Genomic DNA, 20478 nt, shown 5'->3' on the forward strand with positions numbered 1-20478 from the left:
CCGGACCACCAAATAAATTGCACTTAATTTTCTGGCTGTATGTTATTTGCCGTTCAGCTGAGGAAGAACCCATGGTAAGAGGAGACAGATGAGGTCATGCAACACCCAAGCACATGTCCATACACGAGCTTTTATTATGATTCTGTGCATACATTGAAAACACAAAGAGAGGTACCGTCTTTTCACTACGTAAATGAGGAAAAGAAAAAGCTAAAAAAAATCCATTAAAGGTCGCACGTTTTGAGAAATGATGCCCCTGCTTTGCACGTTGTTCCTGTCCTCCGTCTTCGATGTTCCCCCTTTTATGGCCTTCCTCTCCTACTGTTCTTTTACAGAAGTGCCCAATTCTTTTTGAGCCTGGATGTTTTTTCTTGTCTCAGTTCCTTCCCTCACCAAAACACAGCCGCGACGATCAAATTATGGGAAACGACAGTCGCAAAAAAGTCAAAACCTAACGCAAATATTTGTCGTACTGTGACAGAACCGATAGCCGTTTCGGTTGCAGTCCCTAGGCACGTGTACATGCACTTTTTCTTCTTTTTGACACCCGTTGTACATATGTTACGTGCCGAAATATATCATGCGAAATGTGCTTAAGAAAACTCAACATAGCATAACGTAAAACCCCGAGACTAGGGAACACGAAGGAACAGACACAACACTTCGTGTTCCTCCGTGTCCAAAGCCGCTGCCGGTCTCAAGCATTCGATAAGTACGATTTGCAGTCTTATTGTCTTTGTATCGTAACTGATAAAAAGCAGTGAACGCTGAACAAAGCACTACAATGCATGCAAGCTGATGTAACAGAAAAATCGGCGAGCTTGAGTATGGATTAAAACACGCCCATAGGTGTGTCACCCATGGTGCTTCATAGGGTCATGTGTGTGTGTGTGTGTGTTTACTCCATCCAAAGCTCAGGGAAATGTCGTCGTCTATACCGAATTCTAGTATGTCCCTTGGCCAGGCGACAACAGAAGAAGGAACGAGACAGCGGCGACGCTGTCTCGTTCCTTCTTCTGTTGTCGCCAGGCCAAGGGATATGTACCAACCGGCCCCATATACTATGTGTCTAGTATGTGTCCTTTTACGAGTACCTCTGATACAAATTGCTGTAACTTCGGCTGCAGAAAAGGTGGCTGGTGCAATTACGATATGCGAATTTACGCTCAAACGATCGGAGCCACGATGGAATCTGTGCGCATCAAAATTCGATAACCGAATAATAACCGCATATTACTCGGGAACGTTGGTAAAGTAGCTGCAAGGTTAAACTAGAGACGTGAAAGCGATATTTTTGTTAAACGAGGGTGTTACTCAAAATCATGTTCAGGGACACGCGTTCCTCGTCATAATGAATTGACACTGGCGTTATTTCAGTGGTGCAGAAGCAAGAAAAGAAGCAAAGATGACGAATGGAGATTGTTGGGAGTAGATACGGAGAGCAGCCTGCACGTGAACCAGAGGCAAGTGGCAGCATTGGGGAGACGTACTGAGCAGTCGTTGGTCCACCGCAGGTACGTAAGCAATGTGGTGAAGGTATAACTATTTGTGTTTCACCAAGTTGGTATACAGGGTGTTTCCTTTTATCTGCAACAAAATTTCATAAAAAGTGGATTTGCCTTAGGACGCTTTTACTTTTGCCATTGGATTACTCAACGGGGCTGCAACTAGGAAGCTGCGTGTATTCTCACTTAGGGAACTAATTAACACATATGGTTTAATCAACTTTTTAATCATTGACTTTAGGGACCGCATTGCAATTGTAATATTAAAGCCTGAGCTTCGCACGATGCGCTCGAACCACTGACGAAGCACGAAAATATTCGTCGTGAAAGTCATAGCAGCGCGTGCTGCAGACCTAAATATTTGAGCTCTGCCGTCTGTTGCGCACCTTAAGTGATCGCCAGAAGAGCGACAGTGACGGCGATACTCCGCCCTCACTTAGCGTCACAGAAAAACGTAATGTCGTGATGTTTCACGGACTTTGCTTTGTTTTTCTTTTTTTTTTCTTGAAATGAGCTTTGCGCTTCACCACTACGTACCAGCGCTTATCATGCCGGGGAAAGGCAAGAGCCGTGTTCCGCAGGATGAAATGACTAATACGGGAAGCGGCTGCGAACACATAAAGGAACCAAAGGAAGAAAAAAGAAAAACAAAACAAATATTGCGAAACATACCGCGATAAGGGTTTGCCGACATCAGGTCCCAAGCAGCACAATGTACTGAAAGTCGAGTGCAATAGGGGTGGACGGTATGTGCCTTATCAATGTTTTTTTACTTTCGCGAGTCAATTCAAGGCCTTCCAGCTACCCGTCCACCCCTATTTACACTTTCAGTACGTTTTGCTGCTTGGGGTATGACGTTTTTCTCTGACGTTATATCGACGTCACCGGCGCTCTTTTGGCGATCCCCTTCTGTTTCCAGCGGAGGGCCGAGATGAAATACTTGGGTCTATAACACGCGCCGAGATTACTTTACTGTATCACTGGTTCGAGCGGATTATGCGGTGATCAGGCTTGAATATTGCAATTGCAATTTGCTCCATAAAGTCAGTAATGAAAAAGTTGATTGAAATATATCTGTTAATTAGTCCCCTAATTGAGAAAAAAAATGATCTTATAGTAGCAGCCCCGTCGAGTAATCCAATGACAAAAGTAAAACCGCCCTGAGGTAACTCCCGTTTTTATGAAAATTTGTTGCAGATAAAAGGTAACACCCTGTATACTAAAAAATCTGAAGGAACACAGTGCACCATGGAAAAAGGCAGTAGGGGACAGAACATGCAGTGCAGTTTCTGGTGTAGTGACCATACTGGTGTCTTCATTAAATTTCCTGTAGTTCTTACCCAGCACGTGCTCGCCACGTTCCGTCTGTCTTTTGTGTTGGTGCACCGTGCCCCTTCAAATTATCATGATAGGTACTTGCATATTCCCGAACACGTTTTGCTACGTGGGTTGAATTTCGGGGAAATCTGATGATTTTTTTCAAATGAAAGAGCCGGCACGTAATATCGGGCTCGGGAACAGCGTGCCAGAACCACCTCGTACGTAAATATTTCCTTATGTGCAGTATTGATTGTCAGGATGTGGATGCCACAAACATCAAGATGTGCCACTTACCTAAGCCTTATCTGCCATGGGCCATGTTGCCTCACTCAAAAAGGTGCAGATATAGTCCGACGAAACTGTGCTGCGCGTCCGCGCGCTGCCTAAGGAAAATCACACCCTCTATAATCTAGCGGCTAGCACGGCCGGCGGCATTCAACGCGCAGAGTAGAACATGTCCTATTTTTTGGCGACCGCGCTTGAGCACTCAGACCAGCGCAGTCGCAGTCGCGCTGGTGCGGTCAGGGCGTCTTTGCGCATGCGCCACGGCCGCGGGTCACCCCCCCCCCCCCACACACACACACACAGCTATTGCAAAATCTGTATGAAAATGCGTGTTACTGCGCACGGGCTTAATCCGTGTCTCTCCATTGGTCAGACGCCAGAGGCGTGTTCGGATTGGTTGCCGGAATTTGAAAACGGAACTTCGCGCTTCCTCGCCTGCGTAGTGCGCACTCTCGCCAGGGGCACGAAGCTGTAGTAGAAATCTATTGTAGCTGCAAACTGACGTGATCTCCGGAGCTGGACCAATGACTGAGGACTAGCCACCCTATTTTTTATATATTTTTTTATTATGTCGCGAATGACGTAAATGACGTGATATCCGTTTCTCTCTCACTACTTTCCTCCTCTCTGCTCTGCTTCCCGTCTTCTTTTGTTGTTCATTTTTTTCTTTCATTCACTGTTTTTGTGGTTCGCGTTTGTCGGAATGCAGTGGAGTTACAGGAATACGACGGTGCCTTGGTTGTTTTTGTCACGTGAAGTATTTTATTGTGCGACATACGGTTATGCAAGCAAGACGTACACAGCATGACTGCGGTAACGAAAACAACGTGACATTAATATTGCTCCGGAATTTCCTTGAAGAAGCCTGATAATGTCGGTCTGCCTCTGGCAAGGACTGCTATTGGAGACTGCAGCTGGCTGGAAAATGAAAATTAGTATCAGATATACAGCTATGCATGTGAGAGCTGCAATGTAAATAGAAAGAATAAAGGTGCTATTGAACGCGAAAAATAAGAACGGTGGTAGGGTTGGGAGAAGCTCACAGCCATGGGGTGTGATGAGCGACCTTAGTAGAAAAAATACCTTTTATTGCGCTACTTCACAATGATATATTCAGGCCGAATAGCCTGATAAACTTGGCTTTGGCGCTGCGTACAGGACAGCTACTAAGTCAACGTCGGACGAAACGAGCGAAATCACCGAGAATCAGACTTACAGTAGCGTCATACCTTTATACAGTAGGACGTGAACGGGTATTTAATCATAACATTTAGATGATATTGTTTCACGAAAAGAAATATAGTCTACCATCGTATCTGCAAAGCTACGTTGTCGCTCTCGGTCACAGCGTATTCCGGTCCCGATTTACGCCAACTGTTAAGCAACTTATTGACAATACACGAAGCGAATGCGGCATTGTAAGGCATCAAGCAATGACAAATGACTTACCCCAGCAAACCACAGATATCCCAGCGATGTCCCAGTAACATCCCGGCGTGGATGTTCGGATATCCCAGGGATTTGCCCAGAGAGCCCGTAGAAGTCTTTTGTACATCCATAGGACTAGCAAAAGACTCACTTTTGTACGTCTCACAAACGTCCCATAAATATCGCGACGGGATATTTGGACGTTGAGAGGATATCCCCAATTGCATGCTTCTTGTTTTTTTTATATTTTATAGTAGTTTATGTTGAAATTCATGCAAAATGCGACAAACATTTTGTAACATTTCCTTTATTGTTCCACACAAAATTGTAAGCTTTTCATATAATATCACAGATGTTTCAGGAACACTACCTGAACATAATAAAAATACACCTTAACATATCAATTCCTAGAAGTGATATCAGTTATTCAGAGTATCATGTACTTTTGTTGACATGGACGATTTGAGCACTACCTAGCGCTAGTTATTAAAAGGAACAGGTTATCAAAACTAAACCATTGCACAACTGCTGGCGCAAGGTATCACAATATTTCTATGCAGAATATGAGCACTACAATGGCACCAGTTATTAAAAGGTTTACAGGTACATAACAGGTTTACATTAAACATGTATAATAAAATGTAAAACAATGCACAATATTGGCAGGGTATCACAATATTTTTCTGGTGAATACTATATGCACTACCTGGTGCCAGTTAGTCAGAAAAGTCTGCGAGTAAAAGATGAACACTAAGAGACTAGTTGTGCTATTGACAACACATGTATACAAAAATGAAAAAAAGTTTGGCATAAGCTATGCAGGCGTATCACAGATATTTTTTAGAAAAATGTAATGGGGGGGGGGGGTATATGGTGCCAGTTCACCTCGACTGACAAAACATGGTGCGTTACTTCACATTGACAGTTACCTTTCACACAGGGCTACAGTTCAAGAAATACGAAATTGAAAAAAAAAAAAAAGAACAGCACCCTGCACAATTCCCTCTTGGTCGTATCGTTTGCAGACTGATGTCAGGATGCTTTTCACATCATGAAGCACTCACACCCGGTCCCATATTGTTACACTATATGGGCAAACCCTGCAATATAGTAGACATATCGTGCAGCAGTCACACACTCTGTGGAATGGTAGAAAAAATTGCACTTTCACATCCTCTTCCATCCATCAGTTTTCATTCGACACCTCTGAGTTATGCCCTACAGCTCTGCATTTCAAACCACTAATTAAAACGATTAACCATCAAAGTCCATTAACATCTGCACTAATTACAACATTACATCACGTTCACGCTGGCCACATCGCAACTTCATGTGTTCAATAGGTTTTTTTGTTTTTGTTTTTTCGAACAAAAGATGATTAATTTAGCAATGTTAATTATGAGACACACCCACCAGAATATATAAGACAATCTTTGTGAAGAACAATGCTATCAGTACCAAATAGTGCTGACGGGCATGATATGAAGGACTTACACCTGTGCATGTGCAACTCAGGTTTGGAAGGAGGGTGGAGGAAACACAGGAACATACAGAAAGCTTCCTTAGTTACGATTTCTATGTAATCCTTGAGTGCAAAGATGGTAATGGTCTTGTAGGCGATGACCCGCATTTCCCGATGCTTTCTTGTGCAGCTGATGATTGTGCAGGTCACATCTCACTCACAGGTAGCACATTGTGTGCATATAACATTGTTTTAAGTCACATGTTCAGCCATGCACTGTTCTTGATCGAATGGTGCCTGGTAAATGAATGCAGTGCCCACAAGACGGTTCCATGCAAAGGTGGGTGCAAACACTCTTCCGTGGTCACTCGAAAATTTAGGCTGTTAAAGCCGATGCTGAAAGGGAAAAAAATGTCAGAGTTAAATACTTACAGGATGCCATGCACTGCAATGAATGGCGGCAAATAGCAGCTGATGAAGTTGCATAGAGAGAGCAGACTTGCATAGTTTGTGTCTGTAGAGTTTATCTTTACCCCTCCATAGTCCATACACACAAAACACATGATCCTTCACCCTGTTCAGCTTCATATTATGTGATGCATTGTTACATACTATGTTTCTGTATTTATCGAGTTTTGTATATTCTATGCACTGGTGATATGTACTAAGTTCTGCCCGTAGCTAAACCACATTACAAACTTAACTCGATGTAGCTGGTGGGCACATTGTGTTCTACAACCAAACATGTACTCTCTCTCTCATGAAAAGTTGCAGAAGGAGAGCATAATGCATGCGAGACATATACGCACTGTGCAGCCCTTATAGGGGCACTGCTGCTCGTTTCCCTGGTGGATAAACTGCGCAAACGCTTCAGGAGACGTTCAGTGCTAGCAGACGATGCTCCACCGGTCGTATTAGATATACTAGTGTGTTCAGTTTTCGAGCAGGCACTTCTTCGTGAGGGTAAAACGTAAGTAACTGAAATGAATGATACTGGTAAGGTAGAAACAATATATCCACAATAACAATATATGATTGGATGGCTCTGTTTCGTGGTGCTCAAACTTGACTGGGTCTCTCAGAAAGGGAGACTGCACTTATGTCTAGAGAAGGTAGTTTAACTCTTGAGAATAGTCTGCACCACACAAGAATGTGCTACCGTTGATTAACACTCACAAAGTCTTTTCCATTCACTACAGCAGGTTGTGCTAATGTCACGCGTTAATTGTACTAATGCGATTAACTGTGCTAGAAATTTCAAAAAACAAAGTCACTTGCGTCGCTTCAGGCGAAGGCGAAGCACAACGTGTGCTTACTCAAGCGACAATTTTCGTATGTAAAATTCTCGCACATGCAATGCAAAAATGGGAAGTGTTCCTATTGCAATACTACAAAGTGATGGACTAAAAAATGCTATGTTTACTTTGTTAACTTGGAGTTCAACTAGCTAGATTAGATCGATTTACGCGCGCCGACCTTTACATTTCATTGCAACCTTTTTACCTACCTTCTCATAGCGTGTTGTTAGCTTTGCTGCAGGCTCTCTAAAAACTCTCTAAAAGTATTAGGTTTTAATGACATTTTTTGTCGAATAGCTAGTCGAGCAGCATATCGTCCAATGTTTATTGTGAATTACTCATGTGGCCTTGCTTGAAAAAATTTTGAGTCACAATTAGATAAGTCAATTGCCAGAAGAAGAAAACCGCAAAATCTTTTCCACTTTTGGTGGCATGCACCTTTCACAGCAGTTAACCCAAATTTCCACCACAATGTCGAATTCTCCTTCCTTCACAAGAAACAGAGTAAAATGCAATAGAAAGTGCAGACCGTAATTCGCAGCTGCCATTCATGCTAAGGGCGGTTTTTGTACGCGAGGCACAGTTTGGAGGCGTCGGGTGTTCGAACGCCGTTGATTTCCACATAAATAATTTCCAGCATGTCATTACGTGTGGCGAGAAGCATTCAGACTCCTTTTTTCGTGAAACACGGCGATGAATGAACACGAATGATCACCCCCTGTGGATTTGCCCATCTCTCAATGAAGCAGCCACGTACGACACCCAGCACGTTTGCGGTTGTCTCCCGCATGGCGGCGCGGCAGTCACACTGCACACTGCCTATAAGACAGCAAGGATTCTCAATATTTCCTATTCCCGGTAACCAGGGGTCTTTGTTGGAGTTAACAGACATTCACCTAACCATTCATCTTCGTCTAAGTAGTGTAACTGGGCATATTTGCTTATTTGGGATAAAGCGTACAAAATGTTGCCAATACCTGTTTCTGGACTCCCTTTCGATCTTCTTGCTCTCTCTGGGGCGTGGCGTAGCCAATCTTTCACTGTTGCTTCGACCTCGAAGTGTGTGGCTTTCACAAACTTCTTCTGTGCGTGGAGTGCGCCTAAGTGCAGAAAGAAAATCAGCTCAGATTGACTGAGAGAAAATCAGCTCATGAACATGAAGCATCATGATCAGCACGAACTTCCGAAATCATTTGATTACAATAGATTTGAAGCTTTGTTAGCTTTGAATATTGAAATATGCATATTAAACCAGTGTTGCAAAATTCATAGGAAATATGAGAAGGTGACAATACGAAGTGTCAACCAAATTACAGTCTTCAAATTTCCTGACTTTTCCAGATTTTCACTGACGAGTTCAAGCGAATTCTCTGACTAAAACAAAAGGGAACTTGGCGCCCTACTCTTGGGCCCCTACTCCACTACCTCTGTTTGATACAGAACCCTAACAAAGCAGGTCACTAATTGAGTTTAGTGAGGCTGCCCTACTTTTCTGCCTCCGTGCTTGTCATATTAGTGAACCGCAATTCGTGGCAATGTTGCCGTGGCGTGGCCGCTCAACCACTGATCGGCACACGTGATTCGCTGTACATTGTGACTGCACTGCTTTCCCTGACCTCAGCTGCTTTCTGGCAAATACCCTGACAATCCGTTGACTTTTCCAGTAGCATTTTAATATTCACAGACAATCCGGTTTTCTAGTTGGTAGACTCCCTGTGATTGATGAATCATGAGAGCTTCACGCAAGTCGACACATGCACTATGCTATCAAGACCCTTATCATACACAGCACATAAACAAGATTTAAATTTGTAACACAGGATTTTCAAGCAGCACTCACGCAGTATCAAATCCGAGAAGGTCAGGTCCAAAAACTTTAACTTCCCTTTCCGGCCCTCCCAGCTGTACATTTGGGCCACGTCATCCGTGAGTAGGTAACGCATAATTCTCCTCACTGCAGACGTCACAGTCCCACCACCAAGCAGTGTAAGCTCCAGCACCTGCGAATTGAGACAAGACACAGCAACATATACACCGCTGAGCAGTGAGTGCACATAGACTGGTGAACCTTAAATGAGTTCAGCAGTATGTGCTCTCAATTACTATGCCTTAAGGGTATTAATAAAATAAAATAAAATAAATGAATAAAACGGACAATGTTTAATTTCACTAGCAATGGCATATGAGATGTGCCTTACGGCAATCAAGCATTGGGCCGTCGCCACATACCAACTTCTTTTCGGTGTCAGACGTGAGCTCACGTTCAAACTTCTGAACCTCTTCCACTGTGCTCAGTGGTTGGGGTAGCAGTGGTGCTCCCGCTGAAAGTGTGGTGTGCAAAGGCTGCAGAGTTGACAGCAGTTGTGCCTGTTGCTGGAGTGCCATCCGTAGTACATTGAAATTCGCCAGCACTACCTCTTGAAACTCTGGAATAAGTACATTCCAAGATCAAGGAATTAACAAAATAATCCAGTTTGTGCTCACTCTGTTCAGGCAGTGGTGTCCCTTGTGCTCGAGAAATATTCTGTATTTGCGCAACACTGCTCATGGTAGAACATCCTGTGATATAAGTGAGAGGGCACGTTACTATGTGAACTGTTTACAATTTGCTAGTACATATACTGCACAACAAATTGGTAAGAACACACAGTGAAATGTGTGGTATCAGTGTGTATGTAGTATATAGTCACCCCACCTGCCAATTGTGTTTCCAATTGCAGCTCCCCAGGCCTTGGCAAAATAGCATGAGCCGCATCATCCTCCACTTGAGAGAAATGCTCATGAAGTATATACATCAGAAAGGAATGTGCACCAGCAAAACTAACAACAAAAGAAGGCAGCTTACCGACTGTCCACGAGAACTGTGAACCTTGCAAATTCAGAAAGGCAAATGAGGGTTTTGTTGAGTGCTACATGAATTTATACCTGTTTCCAGTGCTATGTCTTCCATGTCAGACAGGCTTGCATTGGTGGCACCTAAAGATAACCATGAAAAACACAGGTTTGCACGGTGGCGTATCTAACATCTGTCATTACATGAACACTACACTCACGAGCCGCTCAATAGATGTTGAAATTTGTGCGCAGTGCCCATAGCCAAATTTCAGTAGTGTAATTCAATAGTTTCAAACTGATGGCACATCAGACTACAGACTCGCAGTGGAAAACAAGCGGCATCCTGTGGCAGATCCATCAAAATCTGAACAGCAGCTGGAGCAGATAATAGGAGATAAGACAACTGACCAGCTGGTAAAAAGAGGCTGTAAAAACTGTGACAATGACTAGAATTCCTACAGTCTTTCTGAGAGTGTAGTATCCAATGAAACACATTTCGAAAAACACCCAGTGAAAGGTAGCAAGCTTGCACATTGGAAGCATTCTCAAAAAAGACAAACAAATTTGAGACTGCACCAGCAAGCATGGCACCAAAATATGAATCTCTACCTTCGACTGGTCTGTACGTGGAAACACTTTGCACTCCCACAGTTTCATCTGCATAGATAAAAGTAGGATGATGTCAATTCACTCAGTTATACTCTGCTCTCCTGTACTACTACTACTGAATACTAACGGCACCCATGCTTGCACACCCACACCCAACAGCTATAATGAATGTAGACGGGTAGAAATCCAGCGAACCGGTAGAGAGGGAGTTGGCTCAGGACAGGTGCGGCTCCTATCCTGAGCCAACCCCCTTCTAAGCTATAATGAATGTTTTGCTATTTCAATCTATGGAGAAAGCACATGACCATACAGAACAGTATACCTGTGCTTGTTGATGCTATGTTTTCACTGTGCAGTTCAGCTGTAGCTCTACGAGAGGCAGAATCTGCAAGTTAAAAATATTTTGCTAGTCACAGTTCTCGTATATTGCAATTCTTCCATGCATGTGGTTTTACACAGGAAGCATAGATTAATTCATAAAGTGTTACATAGCTACCGGAAATGGAGCCATCAACGGACTTTTGCTCACTTCGGCTGTTTTTCATTCATTATTTACGAGTTGTGTGAAGAAAAAAAGACATGTGAAGCATTTCACCAAGAGACTGCGTTACAGTCACGGCATGAGGCAAAAGACAACTATTCACTGCACCTAGCCATCCCAGTAGCTAAAATGTTTTGAAAAGTATGTGTCAGTTTAGGAAAGCCACACTAATTTACTACCTCCAGTGTTATGCAGGGCCTCTGTTTTCTTGGATTTTGTCTTTGCAATGCGGTTCACGGGCAGTGGCTTCTCTGTTGAATAAAAGTGTGATTAGTTTGGATGCTACTAACGGCAGTAAAGTACAAGGTAGCAATCGATAACATACTCATGAAGCATACCTTTCCGCTGAAAGCTTGTGGGGATGGGCGGGTACTCATCGTCAGACTCAAAGTTTCGTGGACGACGTATTCTCTTAGCTGGCAATTCACTTGTTGAGTTTAGATCTGAGGTATACTCAGATACTGGTAACATCCTCCTTGCGTCATCGTAGGATTCTGAAAAATGAATGAAAACCTCATCACTCACGGCATTTTCCACACTCTCACTGATTTTAGTTACAGCTTACTGAAAATTCCTTTGACAACAACTTCAAATTGATGACAGGAACCTCTTGGAGGGTAGCCTTTCTTGATTAGTGTTTCCACCTTGTGTGAGGGAAGGTCTGGCCACTGACAGGTGCTCCCACGAAGCCATGAACATGGCACAACTTCCACTTCATTACGGTCAACAAAGTGTACAATGGCACACTGCACCTTTACGTCGAATGGTAAAACACAGAAAAAGCGGGAGAAGTGGTATATGAGTAATGGTCGTGCTAATGAACATTCAACAGAGCATGAAATATGCCTCAGAAGAGGTAGAGCTGATGAAAATTTGAGGGACAAAATGTTGCCAGTTATGTTCACAACATCACGGGACACAGCCACAGTCATCACACATCACAGTCATGAGTCACAGGACATGTAGATCAAAACAAGCACATCAAGCTGAGTATGGCTATACAGCAACTATACAGCAAAACCTCTTTGTAGTAAACTCGTAGAAATAGGTGACAACATTTCTATCACATTGTCTGCAGCATTCAAGCAAACCATTTGTTTTCCAACTGCAACATCGCAGTTCAAATGCAAAATTGAATGACAGGTAGCTGCTACACTGCAGGATTCATTAGGAATGCATATAAATTTGGAAAGTTCGGATTTGTGTACTCCAATAGCACACTGCTCTAATACTGCTCTGTTACCAGAGCTTCAAAGATAGATTGATATTTCACAGTATTACTTTTCCTAAACCCTTTTCTCCATTAGTTGTACTTATAATACACAGATGAAAATATATGGGTGCCCTTGAATGTACAAGTTTACTATATAGCAGTTCTGCTGTACGTCTTGAACGCTAATGCACGTAAAATATCACTGGAGATGGATCAGCGGCATTGCTACCATCTGTGAACCATACGGAAGAACTACAATTTTCCGCACATTCACTAAGCGCCATGTCTGCAAGTTTTGTGCTTTTGTGACAATGTGCATCCCAGTTAGTGATGATGGGAACGGTTTAGAGTACAAGTCACGAACAGGCTCCAGTTTATGTCCAATCACACAGGGCTCACCAGAGAGCCGGAAAGTTGCAAAATTTTTAACCGCTATTAGTTCACTGTTGATGGAGCAAAAACTGTCAGGTCCTCTTGTAGTGAGTACGAAGTCTTTTGTTCTCAGCATGTCATACTGTGGTTGAGTGCTCAGTTGAGTCAGGGGACCACGATGGTGTGTGTTGTGCAGGCCAAGCTTCGTCTCTCCTCTGTCAACCACTGCCTGGACCTCGTGTTGCTCTTTGTACCGATTATAAAGCTGTGCCAGTGTTGCTCCAGGCTTCTTGAGTTGTTTCTTGAGAGTTCGCATGTTGTTTTCAAAACGAAAAGCACTAAATTGATCTAGTGGTCCAAGATTTCTCGCATCTTCCGCCAAGTGGAGCAGACAATGAACGTTATAAGAAACCATTTCAGGGCCGTAGAGTTCTGCAAACACATTCACAAAGTGCGACAACAATGCTGTCGCATAGTCATTCTGTGCGAGGCACAGCTCCTCTGTTGCCAAAACAGTAATGGCACAGTGTAGCGTGAGGAAGTTCTCAAAGAGGGCCCTCGGCAGTACTGTCTCCAGGATGACTGGTCCAGTGTACAGCAGGAATAGCCTGAACTCAGTAGCCTTCCAACGCTCTACCTCGTCTACACCTCGTGGTTTTCGGGCGAAATCCCTTGGAATGCTGTGCTTCAGCATGGACAACATATTGTTTAGACTGGCCCTCTGTTGAGGACCGAGACGGATGCTCAATGGACCTGAAACCCACAGCACTATCATCTTCTTCATCACTCCCAGGCAAATGAGATGCATGTAATCCAATGGAGCACTTTTAACAATGTCAATTGGGAGTTCAGTCAAGATGGACGGGTGCCGGTGGTGGTCAGGGTCAGATTGTTCACGGAAGGTTTCGTCTGTTCTCAAGGAGGAGGGGGTAGTTGCAAAAAAGGTTCGATTTAACCCGTAGTCGCCTTCATCCGTGCACTTTGGGCATCCTGAGTACCCTGTGTGACCCTTCGTACCATATATAAAAGAACGTGCTGGGGCATCACACACCATTGCAAAGAACTGCACCCGAACAACAGTGTCTTTTACTGACAGACCTTCTCTAAGTAAACACGCAAGCTCTGCCACAAATCTTCGAAGGTAGTCATTGGAGGACTGAGGCTTTGCGTTCCCGCAGTACGCACCCACAAGAAAAGGAGGAAACAACATGTCTTTGATGTGACACTGAATTGGCCACAGTTCTGTTTTTGAGCTCTTAGAAAGGGGCAGACCATCAATGTTAAACAACAGTGAGACATGCTCGGGCACCTCATCAATCATTTCAAGATGATGTCGCAAACGCTCAATTAGTCCAAAATGGCAATATTGCCCAGGTGGCATGTCAGTAAGCAAATTTCCACTCCTTCGTGGGGTCTGCATAAGGGTCCGAGCGTCCATAGGAAGGTTTTCCTCTGGCAGGTGCTGTCGCAGTATCTTGAGTAAGCTGGTTACAGCACGTTGCGTAATGCTCTCCTGAATGGCCCATGACCGCAGCTGGATAGCAAGATTTGGTGTGGTTGAGCTCTCACTTCTATCTTCTGGAGAAGCGCCAGGAACGTTCGCAGAAGAGATTCCTTCAAAATGAGCTTCCACCAAACTTGCTGATGTATTGGTACCTACATTAACCCCCAACTCAACATGAACTTCCACCGAGCTTCCTGAAGTACCGGCACCTACGTTAACCCCCGACTCAATCTCATCACCAGAGTTACCACAAGTTTGCCCAGTATCATGGGTAGAGCAAGTGGCAGGTTCGTGGGAAGGGGGGACATACACGATTGACTCCTCCTGCAGTTCGTCACGCAACACTGCAATGGTGGCTCGAGCTTCTCTTAGCGCTTTCTTACGCACATACCCTTCTTTATACTTCGGCATTGTGATGGGTGCCCAAACTCGAAACCTATAACGCTCAGATTCTGACTTCTCCGCTCGGAACGAGAATTGCCCTGTTCTCGTCCACTTTTGTTGAAATAGAACGCGACTATAGCAAAACTAATAACAAACAAACACTAGGCACACAGACATAAGCATTTTGAAAATATGAAAGCATTACATCGTGGTTGCATTAGGAACGCGGGAACGGTCGTTTGGCCTAAAGTTTCGGATTGCAAGCATTACCTGTCAAGCGCGCGCACACACACACGCACACATATACACACAATTCCTAGTTTGTTTTACATACAACCGCAAGAAGAACATTTACATTGTTTGCTGCTGGCTTCATTCTCGTTTCGCGCCAACGTAGATTGGTTCTCGGTGAAGCACAGCCACAAGCAAGCACTGTATCAACGTATCGACGTTGGAGTGGATTATATGGTGGATTGGATTGCGCTTCGCGGCCGTTGCCTTCGTAACAGGCGGTTGCTTGCGCCGCCTAGACCAATAAAATGTTACGTAACACAGGTAACAGGTGGAAACTGAGAACTTTTTGTGTACCCATGTTTAATAAACATACCAACACATTTTGACGCCACGGAATCGGCGCTATGCTGGGCGCACAGAATCTCAGTGTCTCACATAGCTAACAGTGGCTCTGACACTGGCACTATCGATGTCGTCATAGTACAATGGTGACCAGGCGAACCGGAGTGAACCGAAGGTGAACATGTTTTAGGCGTTATAAGTGCAAGTGGGACTTTTAGGAACGAAGGATGGACTACGGAACCCATCTTCAGTAATTTTGTGTGCAAAAGTCTCAGACAGTTAGGTTGAAAAAGATGTCAGGAATATCGGCAATGCGCAGTACGGTGTTGACGGATATATCCCCTTTGTCTACGACAGAAAGGTCAACAAAAATCTATGTTCCAACACAGAATTCTTTCACCACTGCAGCACACAAATTTACGCAGGAAGAAATTCACTGTACGCAGAATAAACCACCACACTGAAACAAACAGATGTCCCAGGGATGTTCATAGGATGTTGTAATTTTGGGACGTCTGCGACGTATTTGGGATCATACCATGGATGTACGCTGGACATACAGACAACATCGCGATATTCGCGACGTTCGCGACCTATTCTGGACGTCCATGGGATATTAGTGGTTTGCTGGGACCTGTCGGCAGTCGTTGACCGGGTAGGCGTTCGGACGCTCGAATAGTTTCTACACCAAGAAGCAGAGCAGAAATGTTGCGCAGGCATCTTCCCTGGCAGCTGTGACTGTTCGAGGACACTCACATGATACAGCTTGCGTTTTTAAACAGGAAAAATCAGAACTCACAGTCCAACCCAACCGCAACACAACATGAGCCGTCCGAAACGGACGCCGGCGACTCCGTGGACGCCGGTTCCAGCAGGCACAGCCGACGTGCTGTCGCCTGTTTGAGAGCTCGTGAACACATTTGAAAACGGCCAATCATCTCTCAGAAAACGAATTCATCATCACGGAAACCAATCAGTAATCACTAGCCACCGGATGTCTCCATGACGTTCAATTTATGACGTTTTCTGACGTCCGATGACGTGAGTGCGACGACATGAAGCGCCTCACTTTATCCCGCAAAGGAACTGGCGAGTTTCGGGCCCTTGCTCTCGCAGCGGTTTCATTTGAAATTCCAACGGTGGACGCCGGGTCGGTGGTGTCTTTCGTTGGGAAGCAAGTGCGTTCGCCGTATTATGGTGTCTTTGATCGTGTTGTACTGTTCCTCGACACAAGCATGGGTCTACGAACAACCAATCTGATTTCAAACTGAAGTGTTGTCGTGAATTCTGGTTCGATGAACGTATTCGAGCGCCGTCGGGTTTGCATAACGGTGACAAGAAAATAGAGTTCATGAAGCATCATCATTTGATGTTTGACGTATAGCAGGTAAGGATATGAGATTGTGCGCAAGTATGTGACAGTTGTTCCTTGTTGGGAATAGGCTGTGTCGATATGCGTGTTTTGCAAGTTTGAACATTGTCGCAGTGTGCCAGGAAGCGCTACGCAATGGACTCAGTACGCTCAGTGCATGTAAATGCGTCAACCTGCCGATTGTGTCAGTATAATGACTCAAATAAATTTGTATTCAATACAACACTTTTCACAGAAGTTTTGAAATCACAGAACAACTTTACGGCGTGCATGAAAGCTAGTAGACCTAGAAGTCAGGTGTAGCCTGCACAGGCCATTATGAAAGGCAGAAGTTAGCAAGAGCCAGAACCGGTCAGGCTGCGAGCCGGGCCGAAAGAATTCTGATTGGAGGATTGAGGGAGCAACCGCTGCATTCTCATTGGTCGTGTGCGCAATGTTGTGTGAATTTTCCTATACTATGGGCTCTATGGGGAGTTGCGGAGAGCTCGGGTCACTGCCGGCCGCGCGTCCGACTATAAACGCATACTTCCCGGATGGCTTGGTTTGGCGTGGCATATCTGACTTCGGCTGTCGATGACTGCGACGCCAACATCATCTGACTATATCTGCATTTAAGAGCGCAACCCTTCATCGTTCACAGAGGTAACGTCACAGTACCAGCTGGTTGAAATAGCAAACAGCCAGCAGTCGACTTGATCTCGCCACGCATCGCGCACGACCGAATCGCGGTAAGCCGCAACGGATGCGGTTCATTGTTGCAATGATGGACTTTACAACGACAGGAGAACGTGCGCAGATAAGATAACGTTACCCCATTATTCCCATCGCCATGTCGATATCTCATCATCATTTTTTTCTTTTTCTCGGGGTGCCAAACTCATTCGTGTCCGCGGGCCGCATTGAGCCATAGAGGAACCACGCGGGCCGCATACGACTGTTTTGGGTAGCCTGCGTCTGATATAGATGCTCGAATTCACTTGGGAAATCACAAAGCCTACCGGTCCGTTTCTGGTAGCTTTGAAGGCACTAATATTACAAATCAGCCATGCAGGGTTTCCTAACAAATTTGGTAGGAATGCACGAGTAATATTAATCGAATAAAAATCTGACGCAGACACTGGTTTAGAGAGTCATCAGCTAAGACGTCGAACGCAACACACAGGCAGACAGGAAATGTCGAACTTTCAATTGTTTATGATATTATTAGAGGTTGAAATCGTTCTTCATAATTTTCTGCGCAACGCAGAACGAAGAAGTCGTTTGATTGTAAATCGTTTTTATGTGTTGGAATCGTTCTGATCAGGCAAACGGTAAGATTCCCTTATATTGCATTTGTGAGATTCCCTCACGATACCTGTGTACAGATGAACGACGCTAACGTGAACCGTTGCACCGTAGCAAATCAGCGCTGTTTTTAGAAACGCCCAGATCATAGGCTCGCCTAAGGTGAAGTAATTGTGCGCTTCCAGTGACTTGTACGCTTGCACAATATCAGCAGTTAATTGGCTCGGCGATATTACATATATAAATATTACGTCGAAAAGGGGGGGGAAATAAAACACTGTCAAGGAGCCCGCGAAGAGGGAATCACACACGTAACATGAAAAACGGATAGGAGCAACTAATATTTATTCGAACAAAAACTTTCGTGCAAGAGACTGCACTTCTTCAGGTTACACAACTAAGTGCGACACGAGTATATATACCAAGTGAACAGATACAATAAAACAGGTTTCCAGAACTAAGTAAACACAAAACAACCAGACAGTAATACAATGCATCACGTGAGCATAAGAATCAGGAAAGAGAAGGTGTACGGGTAAATGAGACATTCGGAGAATTGGGGTTCAAAAGATTTGGTGGTGAAAAAACGGGGGCACAGGTGCATGTCTAGCCGTGTACGAGGGGAACACAGCTTTTGTTGAACTGCGTGGAAAGGTACGGGTGACCTTATGGGCTGAAGGGAAAATGGAGCTAAGAATGCTAAGAACAGAAGGTGAATGGAGTAGCTTAGCTGGATGATGGGTTGAACAACTGCAGATGACCGCCATGAACATTTAGTCCCCGTGGTTTTAAAGAAGAAAATTTTGAAATGAAGAAGGACTCGCGATTGTTGCGTTTGCAATCGCTGGTGTAGCCAGATTCCAGAATTGCAATGGACAGGTGTGTATCCATGTCGTGCCCGGGAAGATTAAAATGTATAGCAACGGGAGTGAGGCGATTATTGACAATGTCGGATTTATGACCGTAAAACCTCTGACGCATGGTGTTGGAGGTTTCACCAATGTACTGAACATTGCATTTCATACATGTTATTAGATAACAAATGTTAAAGGAGTTACAGTGCAAAGATTGTTTAATTTGAAAGGTGTAGTTGTTTATGGTACTGGAGACCGAGGTGCAGGTAGAAATAAGATTACAAATTTGGCAGCGTGTGCCGTTGCAGGGACCCGAACCAGGTGTTGTAGAACGGCGCAAACGCGAAGAAGTAAGGATATTCCGGATATTCCTTGACCTGCGGAATGTAACAATGGGGGCAGAAGGAAATAGTTCTTTCAATTTGTCGTCACTGTGTAGAATGTTAAGATGGCGCTGGAAAATAGTTTTCGTGTTACGAAGGGCTTTGTTGTAGGTGGTCACGAAAGTAATATTTCTGTGTTCCTCGTTAGGTTGGCTGGAAAGAAGTAACTCTCTGTCCAGCGAGCATGATTTGGTGAAAGCCTTTTCAATTAGATTGCTGGGATAGTTACGCTTCCTGAAATCAGCAGACATTTCGTGAGCGCGTCTGTGGAAATCGTCGCTATTGGAACATATGCGCTTGAGTCGTGTGAACTGCCCAAAAGGAATATTTCTTTTCTGGACATTAGGGTGATAACTACTAAAATGAAGCTACTGGCGTCTATCGGTTGGTTTCTTATAAACGTCGGTGACTAGTTTTCCAGACCGAATGGAGACAGTGACATCAAGAAAATTGATTGAAACATTGGAATAGTTGCAGGTGAATTGGACAGTGCTATGCAAGGAGTTGAAGTGTTCAAAGAAAGACAATAAGGAAGAGTTGTAACCTGGCCACACAACAAAAATGTCGTCGATGCATCTCAAGAAAATGAGCGGCTGTACGGGGAAGGATTCAAGGGCCCTCTTTTCAAATTGACCCATGAAGAGGTTTGCATAGTTAGGTGACACGCGGGATCCCATCGCTGCGCGATGTACTTGGACAAAATGTCTGCCATTAAACTCAAAGCTATTATACTTTAGGACCAATTCAAATAGTGGGATGACTGCAGAAGTGTGGAGGATGTCGGAGGGAAAAGAAAGGAGAAAGGATTCCACTGCATTCAGGCCCTCATCGTGGGGGATGTTAGTATACAGTGATTTTACGTCCATGGTTACCAGTGTCATATTGGTCAGATCTGAGAACTGGTTGTTGATAGAATTAATTTTAAGGAGAAAATCATTTGTGTCCTTGACGTATGAAGCAAGTAGCGGAGGTACATGTTTTATACAATGGTCTATCAGAAGGGAAATGTTTTCTGTTGGTGTGTGAATGCCTGATATTATAGGTCTGCCAGGGTTATTTTCCTTGTGGACTTTTATAAGGAGATAAAATGAACCAGGATTAACGTTTTTAGGCTTGATGAATTCTGCTATGTGGCGTGGAATTAAATTGTCATTAGCGAGTGCGGAAATCTTTTTGATGATTATCTGACAAAACAAGGGTGTAGGATCATTATCGAGAACCCTGTAGAAAGTAGTGTCGATGAGATGTTTATT

At 44.2% G+C, this 20478-nt stretch overlaps 2 protein-coding genes across 6 annotated transcripts in view; one reads left to right on the forward strand and one right to left on the reverse strand.

Annotated features, from left to right (window-relative positions):
* The window catches only part of LOC135391435 (uncharacterized), a 70999-nt gene extending 67669 nt beyond the window's left edge, over positions 1–3330 (reverse strand). Inside the window, exon 1 of the mRNA XM_064621689.1 lies at positions 3120–3330. The gene's annotated coding sequence lies outside the window, so the exon portion shown is untranslated. The remainder of the gene's footprint in view (positions 1–3119) is intronic.
* Positions 1–20478, forward strand: part of LOC135391436 (uncharacterized) — a 67165-nt gene that overhangs the window by 3240 nt on the left and 43447 nt on the right. For 4 of the 5 annotated variants that reach the window (XM_064621690.1, XM_064621692.1, XM_064621694.1 and 1 more), the window contains exon 2: positions 1378–1514. In XM_064621690.1, the coding sequence (XP_064477760.1) occupies positions 1378–1514 (137 nt within the window). The remainder of the gene's footprint in view (positions 1–1377; positions 1515–20478) is intronic. The other variant, XM_064621691.1, reaches the window with a different exon arrangement.

This window comes from Ornithodoros turicata, chromosome 4 (assembly GCF_037126465.1).
Source record: "Ornithodoros turicata isolate Travis chromosome 4, ASM3712646v1, whole genome shotgun sequence".
Classification (NCBI taxonomy): domain Eukaryota; kingdom Metazoa; phylum Arthropoda; class Arachnida; order Ixodida; family Argasidae; genus Ornithodoros; species Ornithodoros turicata.